The sequence below is a fragment of the Anabrus simplex genome, chromosome 3 (genome assembly GCF_040414725.1).
Source record: "Anabrus simplex isolate iqAnaSimp1 chromosome 3, ASM4041472v1, whole genome shotgun sequence".
Classification (NCBI taxonomy): domain Eukaryota; kingdom Metazoa; phylum Arthropoda; class Insecta; order Orthoptera; family Tettigoniidae; genus Anabrus; species Anabrus simplex.
Window position 1 is genome coordinate 238809750 of NC_090267.1, and position 12411 is coordinate 238822160.

The window sequence follows — 12411 nt, forward strand, 5'->3', positions numbered from 1 at the left end:
CCACAAAAACTCCAATGTCCACTGATTCGTTTGTCCATTTAATTAAACGTCCACTGGTCTTTTTTACTATTCCATATGGTCCTCCATTACTTTTTTGTTCACTTTCCTTTAGTCCACTAAGAGTTTGGTCTAGTTATAATATCAAGATAAATATCATTACCATTATTGCAAATTAAAACAATACTTCTCCACGTTACTAGGCGATATCATTGTGGAAGGACCGATGCAAATTTATGGAAGAAAAATAAACCAATGCTACATTTCAATCATCATACAGATTACTTTCATTCATTTAGTAAAGATGGTTTACGAACATATTGGAGACTTGAACAACGAAGCTCCTGCAGTGCTAGGTGTACTACAGGGATTGACCTCCAAGATATAAAAGTGCAGAAAGATGGCACGAGAGATCATCAGCATGGAGTGGGTGTGCAAGGGGAAGTAAGGAAGGTAAGGGATAACGTAAAGCGTCCCGCAGAAGGCAATCCATATGAACCCCCAGCACAAACTATGCGGATGACCTTACGAGACGTGCAGCAGGAAGAACTACTTTTGATGGTATCTGAAAGGAATACGTTGCGGAGGCAGATGAATCGAAATCAAAATAGAGGCCGATATGTCAATCCCTCTTCATTGGAAGACAATGACATTACCGATGAATACAGCGTTACCTGCGCTGAAGAAAGGTTTCTTTTGTATGACTCCCGGCCAGAATATGAAAACAGACTCCTCATTTTTGGCACAACGGAGAACCATAGACTGCTCTCTGCTAGCCCATATGTGCAGATGGCACATTTAAGACGGCACCAAATCAATTCATGCAATTGTTTTCCTTACATATTATTTTCCGAGGGCACGTCTTCCCATCTGACACCACGGAAAACCGAGGGCAATAATCGGCTGCTGTACGAACGTGTTGTAGGTACAGCTAGGTACATCCTCGAACTATAATGATGGATTTCAACTTGGCAAATAATAACCCAGCTCGACAAATGTTCCCAAATACAAACATAAAGGGTTGCTTATTCCACTGGCCCAAATCGATCTGGCGTCATATTCAGTCAATGGGATTAGCAGCGGAATATACCACTATAGGGTGTGAAGTATGGAAGGAAGTTGCATTGCTGTTAGGATTATCATTTGTTCCCAATGAAGACATCCTTGATGCCTTTGATGGCATGTTGAAATAATGTCAGAAGATCTTGACGGTCTGGTGGAATACATCAAGCAGGTATATGTTAGAGTAAGACGAGCTCGAGGTCGATGAAGAGCTGAGAATGCAAAGTTTTCTATCGAAATGTGGCACGCATATGACTTCATGATAAAGGGTAAGCAGAGAACAAACAATGCCGTTCAGGGATGGCACAATAAACTTCAAAATTTGACGACTGTTCACCATCCCTCCCTATCGAGGTTCACAGACACGATGATAGATGAACAGCATCAAAATGAACAAGATATCACCCAGCTTCTAGGAGGCCACATTAACATAAGACTGCCAGTGAACAAACGATATTTATTAAAACAAAGGCAGATTCCTGAAGCTGTGCAACAATATCTATATATGAGGCGTATAGTTTCAAACGTGGTCAAGTCCGTTGAGCTGTTTTGTTTTTCAAGGGAAGCAAAAAACTCGTTTATGATATTAATTCATATATATTCAGACACCTTATTCTTTATGTTGCTTAACAGAGGCTTCTAATTCATTACCATACCATTTTTAAAGTCTAAATATATTACATGAATTGAAAAATGTATTTAAAATTTGGACTTGACCACGTTTGAAACTAACTACGGGACTTGGCCAATTTTGAAAATTATCTAAGAGAACTTGGCCAATTTTTAAACTTACCTAAGAGGACTTGGCCATCTTTGAAACTTAGATTAGAAAATTTGGCCTAATATGCATTATCTCTGCTCTGTCGTCTTTTGAGTATGCTTATGCGACAGTACCTTAAAATAAAAGCATCTTGTTTAGCTTTAACGGGGTGTGCATAGTATGCACTATGAAAGCCTTTTATATCATTTTCAGTAGCCTGCACTTTTTTGTTCCTCTGTGATTATAGGTTGGGTGCTGTGGTAAAGACGTCGCGGAATACGTAAAGAAAAAAGAAATCTAGATTAGACCTATTTTCCAACTGTGTAAATCTTGACTTTATTTGGGAAAAATGTGATTAAAAATGATATAAGATTTAGTGAAAAATCTCTAAAGATTATTATTTTAAACATTATGTTTGTGTAAAATTACCCAACATTGTAACCAATGTAGAAGCTAATTAACATTTAAATAGTGTATATTTTGCAAATATCTGGATTCATATAGTTACTTCAATGCATATTCTTCATATTATACCTATTCAATACCATCGTGTCTTCGAAATACATCACCGAGCCTTGATTGAATCACCACTAACAACACGTTGTTGATTGTACTCATCTCAGCTGTTTTACCCTCGTGCGCTTCCAGGTGGAAGGATCACGTTGCCACTTTCTGGAATGGCGTTTATTTATTTCCTCTATTTTATTGCACAGCAAATATGAATACTATTAAAAACGACCAATTAATTATATATATTTATTATTTATAAAATGTTTATAAAAATACATGCAAACAAAACCACCACATGTGACTTGAACAAAACTTCAAACATTTTACCGAAGACACCACGTGACTGGATAGCGCAGGGTTATTGGCTCCTGAGGGTTAACAGGGACTTGGCCGACTTTGACATGAAACCTCATTCTTTGCTGTAATTTTAAAGATGATCTGGCCGGATTTGAAACCCACTTTCGTTCTCGTATTCATCTTGTAAAGAGGAATCCATGGAAGTCAAGACATCAGAACGTGCAAAAGATGGACTTGGTCGAGTTTGAAACTATACGCCTCATATATAAAATAACATGTCCTAACTGACTCATCATCACAGAGCCAAATCTACTGGACATGTTTCTCAAGATTTATCTTGTCCATTTATTTTAGGGGAAAAATTTCTTGCTACGTCTAATTTGATTTAGGACCTGCAGTACAATTCTTCCTACTTTTAATGTTCTAAATTGATTCTTTGTGTAAACGTTCTCCTGTCTTTCCTCTGGGTCATTCTAATGCTATTCAGAGTGATGATGTTGATCCACGTGCTTCTAAGTTTGATCACTACTTGTCGAGCAAGCTGATAAACTTAAGGATCTGTGTGGTAAAATCCCTGATGTCTTCACTGGTATATTGGGTGTTACAAATGTGCTGCAAAACAAGATTGAGGTTGCCATTAATGCTTTCACGGCCCGTACTTACAGACATGATATTGTATGGGCTTTTGGGCTTGTGTCGTGTCAAGAAAATAAGGTGAAATTCTTAACGTTTCATAGAAAACTATGCTCTGCGACCTCAGAAGAATTCTTATTCACTGATCCTCGTCCAGCACACGACTGCGCCAGTGCACCCCAGGACTCTCCTTCTTTTATAGCCGAACCATGCTCGCGTGTGAGAGGTGAAATGCACGGGCGAAGCCGCGAGCTGGCGAGGATACAGTGGTGACATTCAACCACTTGGAATGTCACAGTACTTTATTATCAAGACAAACATACAAATCAAAACCATTTGGCAAAGGCATACAAACATATAGAAAATACACAAATATAAACAGTAGAAAATATTACAATCTTTGTTGTGTAGTCACAGGCCGCTGGATTTCACCTTATTTTCTTGACACGGCACAAGCTCAAAAGCCTATACAATATCATGCCTATAAGATTGAGGTTACTAACAATGCTCCTGTTCATTCTCCACCATACCGTTTAATTCCGCCTAAAATGAAAGCTCTTAAGACAATTACAAATCAAGTGCTTAAGGATTGTGTTATCCACCCTTCAAAGTCATCTTATTCTTCTCCCATGTTTCTAGTTCCTAAAACAAGAGGAGGTTTTAGGCCTGTTGTGGAAAACCATGTTTCGAATAAGTTATTTACTCTGTTCCTCTTCCTGACTTATACTCTTGTTTTTTTCCTGGTTTGCTAATGCTAGCGTCTTCACAACCCTGAATTTGAATCAGGCTCATTATCAAATCCCACTTTCTGAAGAATCTAAACCCCTCACTGCATTTGCTACTGATTGGAACTTTGTTTGAATTTAACCGTATTCCATTTGATGATTCCACCAGCGCAGCTATCCTAACTTGCTTGTTAGACAGCATTTTGTCCGATATTAAAGTCAAGTTTGTATATCATTATTTAAATGCTTTAGTGGTGTATAGTGAGTCTTTAGATGATCATCTCATTCATCTTAATGAAGTTCTTGTTCTTAATGTTATATTCTATGTAATTCACCACTTAATGGTCACATTGTTTTCAATTCATATTATTACTGTCATCGTGTTGAAATCGAGGAGGGGGAGATGATGTAATGAATGGTCAAAAACTCAAGTATTCAATCCACAAACTGGTTTACATCAGTTCAGCATAGCTTCCACAGTTAACGCTTCCATTATCGCCTGGAAGCAGCATCTTTCTCAGTACTTCTTCCCTTCAACCATTCCTTTCAATACAAGTTTCAGCAAGCTAGCTTTTTATGCTCGTTTAAAAAGTATTATCTATTCAGACCCTCTTATACATTTTGTCATCTGATACCCTGTCTCTCCAACATTCTCATTTTAACATTTTATGTAGAACCACTGTTTGAAGGCAGTTAATCCCTTCCTTTCCTCTGTTGCTATTGTCCAGGTTTCACTCTCATTCATGGCAACACTCCACACACAGAGTAACAGTGCCATCTGTAATATTATTTTTATATTAACATAATAATTAACATAAAGACTGAACACATACCAGGTAAGACATGTTTAGTATGTCTGGAAATTTTCTGTACCAGGATCTGAATGCAGCTGTGATGGTTGGGAAATTTAACCTTGGTAGACATATTTACTTCAACAGAAATTAGTACTGTGACGGTGGCATGCTCCACACTGCATATCACTATAACCAATAAAAATAATAAACAAAAAATCCAATTAAAGTTTGCAAACTGGAGACAACCAACTTCTGCCGTAAACAATGTTTTCCAATTATGAAGTAAAATGAAAGAGAAAAAATTGTGAAAAACGACAAATGCACGTTATTTTGGTTCTTATTGAACACAGAAGTGAAGAGAAATATATATATATGTATATATTTTTTACAATTTGCTTTACGTAACATAGACGCGTCTTTTGATTATGATGGGACAGTAAAGGGCTAGGAGTCGGAAGAAGTGACAGTGGTCTTATTTAAGGTACTGTAATTGCACATAATTTCAACCCCACGTCAAGTCAGTTTTTGTATTTATGTCGATATTAACGGCAAGTTATAGGTTAGGTATTCATTTTGTATTGTGAGTTTCACGTATTACATTGTAGGAATACTGTGTGTATTTGTTGATGTATGGAAGACATTGTTTGGACATTTTAGGACCTCTGTATTACACTGGTGGCATTCTGTATATGAAAGTGTGAAATCTTGGTAAAACAAGGCAACTAAATACTTGCCCAAAAATGACGTGTGTCTCCCAACAGTTTCATGGAGTCAGTACGCCCAAGTTGAGTGTTACAATTTCAAACAGCGTGCCACATGTGATAGATGTGGAAGATTGAGATTAGCTAGTACAGAGAAAATCATGTGACTTGTGGAAGTTATTTTATGGCTGGTTTGTTGGAAGAGAGGTCTTGTTGATGTTGTGTAGTGGAAGTAATGAGATCGGGTGGTTGTCCTGCTTGAAGAGTTTAGCCATATTATAGGCTGGTGTCTGTCCGTTGGAGATTGGTCTCGTCTATGGATGTTCGGTTGGGACGCACTGCAGGGTTAGATATCATTATATGATATTTACACTAAATGTTCTATACCCTATGAAGTGCTATGCCAATGCACTTGGCGGAATACAACATGAGTATGATTTCAATATAAAACAAGGAACCAAGAACTTGTCACCTAAGTTATTGGAAAGTATGGCCGAGGTATGGTGGCATTTAACATCAACCTCCAACTACAATCAATCAACCACTACAGATCAATTCAATAAGATGTAGCAAGTTATACTGCATAGGTTTGTGATCCCATTATTCAGACTAGCCAGATTACATGCAAATTCAAGTAAAGTTTTTGTGTATATATGTACAGCGAGTGTGGCGTGTGGCAGAATACAGAGAAAGTCTGAATACAGTGTTGATAGACATGGTCGTTGTATCAGCTAATTTATTAAGCTTGTTATCATGACATGTAAATTCTGTCCGGGTTGTAAAAAAGAAGAGATAAACAGTGTATGTCTGATGTTGTAACTTATGTTTTATATTACTGAGGAGGTTAAGTTTGTAAGTATATGTATAATGGACAGTGTGTCATTTCAGACAATATAACCTTCCTAGAATGTCCTAATGCTTTTACTCTCATCAGGTTAGGAAAGCAAGTCAGGATATCGTCAGCTTATGACCCCACCCTGGAGGACAATTTATTCTCATGCTTATTTCATATTGTGTATCATCAAGTACCTTGGTGCCCAATCAGTTTTCCTTTGTTAGTTCTGTTCCAGAACAGTGAATAAAATGTAAATGTATTGGGGAGTCCAGAAAGCTGTAGATGCTACTTGGGCGCTACAGCAGTTTCGTTTATGTAATAATAATAATAATAATAATCATAATAATAATAATAATAATAATAATAATAATAATAATAATAATGGATGTACGAGCATTACCCTGTGTAGTGCAAGCTTAAAGTGGATGTCTTCAGTTTGTGTCCTAGTTAGCTGGTGATCACGTTGTGGAGCTTGTGTTTGGTTGGTACTAGTACAGTACAGCCCCAGCATTTGCCTGGCATGAAAATGGGAAACCATGAAAAACCATCTTCAGGACTGCAGACAGTGGGGTTCGAATCCACTACCTCCCAAATACATGCTCACAGCTACGTGGCCCATGATCACTTATTACATGTCAGGTTGATTGCAATTTTAAAAGCCCATAGAGTATAACAATGTAACAGCTTCAAAGAATATCGGCTACAAATAAGTATTTTGAAGACACAGTTTCCTAACAAATTTCTGCATCCAAACTGACATCTTCAATCTCATGATGATCTACACATGCAAGTGAAAAAAATTATCTGGATGAAGAATACAGTCGAGAAAATTCATAGCAAATGCAATAATTAAGAAATGATAAATACATTTCTTTTTCGTAATTGAAGGCGTTTTTGTTTGTGTTCTATGAGAAAATACTCAACAATTAGGTATTGTTTTGCAGTCATACGACAAACAAAAATTAAGCGGCTAAATGGTGCTTATTTTCAGTCCAACATATAGAGTGATTCAAATGAAACTGGTGGTTTTTAATAGTCTCATTTCCATTTGGTGCCAGCTATAAACATTCTATAAGTTTCTAAATATAAATATTTGTTCCTGTCGCTGCATGTTTCCGCCAGTTCGCTGCAGTACCTCTGGGTTAATACTGTTGATTTCAGTGACAACATTCTTCAAATCATCAATTGTTCTTAGCTGATTATGCTCAAATCTTGTGGCGGAGGTCAGGCGATATGAGAGGCCATAATGTCTGTGAAATTACACTATCACGAAAGAAACTTTTGATTAGTATGAGAGACTCATTTGACGTGTGATGCAGGAATAACCTGGCTCTTGAGAGAAATGACAATGATATACGGGAAACTGCTCTAGATGAGCCCAGACATATTCCGCCGCGTTTTGAAAACAAGATGTGTGATGCTTGCAAGTATCAAGATCCAGTTGTTTCCAACTTTCTAACTAAGGCCAGGGTTGTCTCTCTTCAAAAGAATGCATGCACCATTTTCTCCTTGTGGAATGCCCTTTGTGTAGCAGTGATGAAGTTTGCTATTGAAATGGAGGGGAATAAGAATAACCTGTGGACTAAGGCGACATCACTCAGATACTTCCCAGAACTAAACACTCAGTTTCAACATAGTTTAAAAAAAACCCACCAGATTTCATGCAGTATGTACAAAGATATGCTACTTTTAAAACCCCCCATTTTATATGGATCACTCTGTATAATTTGCTGAATGATGAGCTGTAAAAGTTAAACAAGGTACTAACAAAACTGTAACTTGAGTACAAAATGTTGAAGTAAAAAACAATTTTCTGAGATATTTAAATATAACAGGGAATATTATAGACGTATATGGGTTGTTCAACTGAAATAAAGACAGAGCTGGCAACACTGCATATACCTGACAAGATGCCAATAGGTGGCACCACTACACGATTTGGTGTTTGTATTAACAGCTCAGAAAGTAGTCAATCTGAGATATATATCTGCTAAAGAGGAAAGAGTTGAAGCAACATTAGTTTTTAATAATTATATCCAAACCAATACTTCATGGCATGATTCAATTCTAGTGGGCAGAATGTGCTTTGACTGGGAAAACTGTCACAAAGTGTGCTTAAGCTCCATTTGACTCATGTCAACAAGCTGCCAACACAACAGTGGATAGTCTGCACCAATTTTGCTGGGGTCCTATGCATCATTCACCTTACAACCAAGATATTTCCCCTTGCGACAGTCATGTCATTGTTTGATGTCACGTTCACCACTGATCAAGCAGTTCTGATGCTGTGGAAGAGTAATTCTTTCTTTTTTTTTTTTTTTTGCTATTTGCTTTATGTTGCACCGACACAGAGAGGTCTAATAAGATAGAGTTTGAGGGAAGTTCCACCATTCAACACACTGTAAAATATATTAAATTATAAGAAGACCGGTTTCGACTCCCTTGAAGTCATCATCAGTTCTAAGACCTAACATGAAATGCTGGTTAATAGAGCAAACGCCTGAAAAGCCTTGTCATAATAAAAAATGATGTACCTAAAGGCGATTGCATGGAAACACACAATATATGACATAGTTGAAATGAAAATATGTTTGACAAGGAAAACACTTACAAGGGAACATCCACAATGGTGAAGTCGCCGATCGCCATGAAACTTAGCAAACACATTGAGGTACATGTAAAAACAATGCCAGCATCAATTTTAGGCGCCAACATTCATTAGCGCGTTAACTAAGGGGCCTAAAAGTTGCGACATTTCAAGTTCCGCGCGATCAGCGATGAATACCTGCTGGCCAATGCTAAGCCGGCACACACACTTCCTGTCTGGAGACACACCCTCTGCACCGCCTTTTACCCTCCAAGTGGTTCTCCCCGGCACTTTCCCCTCCCTTCTCCTCGCGCTTGCGAGGAGAAATAAAACAAATAACTAAAATACATGTTGTTATGTGTATATGTATTGACAGGAACAACGGAGAACACAACCATTCGTTTAAAAACAACGAGAGTGTTATCGGTAATGAAATGAAATGTCGTATGGCTTTTAGTGCCGGGATATCCCAGGACGGGTTTGGCTCGCCAAGTGCAGGTCTTTCTATTTGACACCCGTAGGCGACCTGCGCGTCATGATGAGGATGAAATGATGATGATGAAGACAACACATACACCCAGCCCCCGTGCCGTAGGAATCAACCAATTAAGGTTACAATCCCTGACCCGGCCGGGAATCGAACCCGGGACCCTCTGAACTGAAGGCCAGTACGCTGACCGTTCAGCCAGCGAGTCGGACAGAGTTATCGGTATCAAGATATCATAAACCTACAATTTCACATGCAGCGCAAAAGACCACGCTTACGGCCTATGTCCACAGTGTGACATCTCCCCGTGAGCGTCAAAACCTATTTGACAATAGTTGACTGCTTAACACTCACTCTCAATCGCGTCATAAAGCTGCAGCTCCCGAAAGTTCAGCGGACCTTCTTCACCGTGACTTCCATGCTTTGCTTGAAGATGAAAAATAATTTTTGACACGCTCAGTGACATTGCCCTTAAAGACTCGTCGCAAACGTTTTCATAAATATTTCATAAAATGTAAACTGCCTATACAATGTGGAAATTCCAAGGGAGAGCTATGAGGAAGGCTGATAGCGTACGCAGTGTAGCAGAGGTTCTGTTTGACAGCTAAGCAGTCGGCAGCGCGGGGAGAGGGAAACGAGTGGTGCTGAACCAGGCGGGGCGGAGGGGAGGAGGAGCAGAGGTGTGGCACAAAGCAGTGTTCCGGCTAAGCATTGGTCAGGAGGAATTCATCGCTGTTCGCGCGGAACTTGAAATGTCGCAACTTTTAGGCCCCTTAGTTAACGCACTAATGAATGTTGGCGCCTAAAATTGATGCTGGCATTGCTTTTACATGTGCCTCAATGTGTTTGCTAAGTTTCATCGCGATCGGCGACTTCACCATTGTGGATGTTCCCTTGTTAGAACTTGCAAGATTATGTAAACTAAAACTCCAAGGGAGTCGAAACAGTCTTCTTGTAATTTAATATATTTTACAATGTGTAGAATGGTGGAACATCACTCAAACTCTATGTTATTAGTTAAACATCAACACGGAATTGAAGATCATAACCTACGACAGAGAGGTCGGTGGGATAGGAAAGGCCTAGAAATGAGAAGGAAGCAGCCGTGGCCTTAATTAAGGTACAGCCCCAGCATTTGCCTGGTGTGAAAATGGGAAACCACAGAAAAACATCTTCAGGGCTGCCGACAGTGGGGTTCGAACCCACTATCTCCCGATTACTGGATACTGGCCGCAGTTAAGCTACTGCAGCTATCGAGCTTGGTGAAGAATAGTTTAACCAGTAACCAAACTTGTTCAATGTTGGGACAGAGGCCTCAACAATGGGGATGTTCATCTGTAGACTTTCAATCATCAGTATGCTGTAATTTTGATATAGTGTGCAATACATATAGTGAAAGTTCCTAGTCACCAGTCTATGTTTAACTGTACAACCCTTATGTAAATGACCAAGAGAGTGTGAATAATATTTCTGAAGAATATTTTCTATCAATTTTTTCAAAGTCTATTTTCAGATTTCCAACTTAGTGCTAACCTGAGCAAAGTACTGATGTTACATGAAACATTGACAAAACTATGATAAAATGGTATATACATACATTTTCTTTTGAAGTTCCACTTGTTTCTCCTTCCTTTCATAGTACTCCATGATCTTCAAACGCTGCTGCTGAACAAGTCGCCCCTTTTCAATGTTAAACTCCTCTTCAGCTTTGGCGTCAATTTCTTCGGCTTTTTCATTGGCTTCTTGTTCAATGAAAGCCATCATGTGCTTGATCTGTAAATGGCATCATAATTTAGTATCTCAAGAAATATTAAAATCTCGAAAGACAAGTCGCTTATAATGAACAAAGAGTTGACACAGAAAATTAAATTCTACTGAACTGACATTTTATTTATTATGTTACATAAGGGGCCACCAAACTATGGATTGGGGGCCACACCCAGTCCGCCAAGGCTTTTACCAATATTAATGTTATTGGTTTTATGTCCCACTAACTACTTTTACGGTTTTTGGAGAAGCCAAGGTGCCAGAATTTTGTCCAGCAGGAGTTATTTTACGTGCCTGTAAACCTACAGACACGGGGCTAACCCAGGATCAAACATTATAACTTAGGCACAAAAAGTCAAGGCTTTTTCTGTAGCTCTAAGAAACTGAAGTTATTTTACATTCTTCATTTTTTAGTTTCTAATGGTTCTTCTACAGCTTTTCTCACACCTGTGGGGTCGCGGGTGCGAATTGTGGCGAATGTATGTATGTATGTGTGTGTGTGTGTGTGTGTGTGTGTGTGTTTGGCCCTGTTTTACGACCGGATGCCCTTCCTGACGCCAACCCTATATGTAGGGATATAATTACTATTGCATGTTTGTATGGTGGTTGGTAGTGTAGTATGTTGTGTGAATATGAAGAGGAAAGTGTTGGGACAAACACAAACACCCAGCCCCTGGGCCAGAAGAATTAATCAGGGGCGATTAAAATCTCCGACCCGGCCAGGAATTGAACTCGGGACCCTCTGAACCGAAGGCCTCAACGCTGACCATTCAGCCAATGAGTCAAGACCATTTTTTTTAAAAAATGTAATGGTTATAATAAACAATTTCAACTGAAATATGCAAGTTTGCCTTTGCCTTGTAATACCAGGTTTAAGTCATCCAAACGTTTGCTCATGTCACTAGAATTGCTAGGCAGGAAAACCAGTTAGGGTCTCCTAAGAATTCATGTGATATCCTTCTCTAGAAATCTGCAGAATTCCTCTCACAGATCAAAAATATCTAGCTCACATTTCACACATTTCACACATTTCACCATTTAAATTATGTCACCAGACAGCAGCAACTTCCTAGGTTCAAAGCATCGGTTCTACACTTCACATAATGCGAGTAATTTTGCAAGTGCTTTCACACTTGTAAGATCAAGCTTTACAAAACTGGTAAATACATCGTATAACTTCACTTTAAAGCATAAGCTAAAATTTCTTATGTCATTTGACATGCCACAAAGGATTACATTTTATATAATTTCATTGG

The 12411-nt window shown here is 38.7% G+C and overlaps 1 protein-coding gene across 1 annotated transcript in view; it reads right to left on the reverse strand.

The window, feature by feature from the left end:
• The window catches only part of Vha26 (V-type proton ATPase subunit Vha26), a 47885-nt gene that overhangs the window by 29162 nt on the left and 6312 nt on the right, over positions 1–12411 (reverse strand). Inside the window, exon 2 of the mRNA XM_067142936.1 lies at positions 10986–11161. Within this exon, the coding sequence (XP_066999037.1) occupies positions 10986–11161 (176 nt within the window). The remainder of the gene's footprint in view (positions 1–10985; positions 11162–12411) is intronic.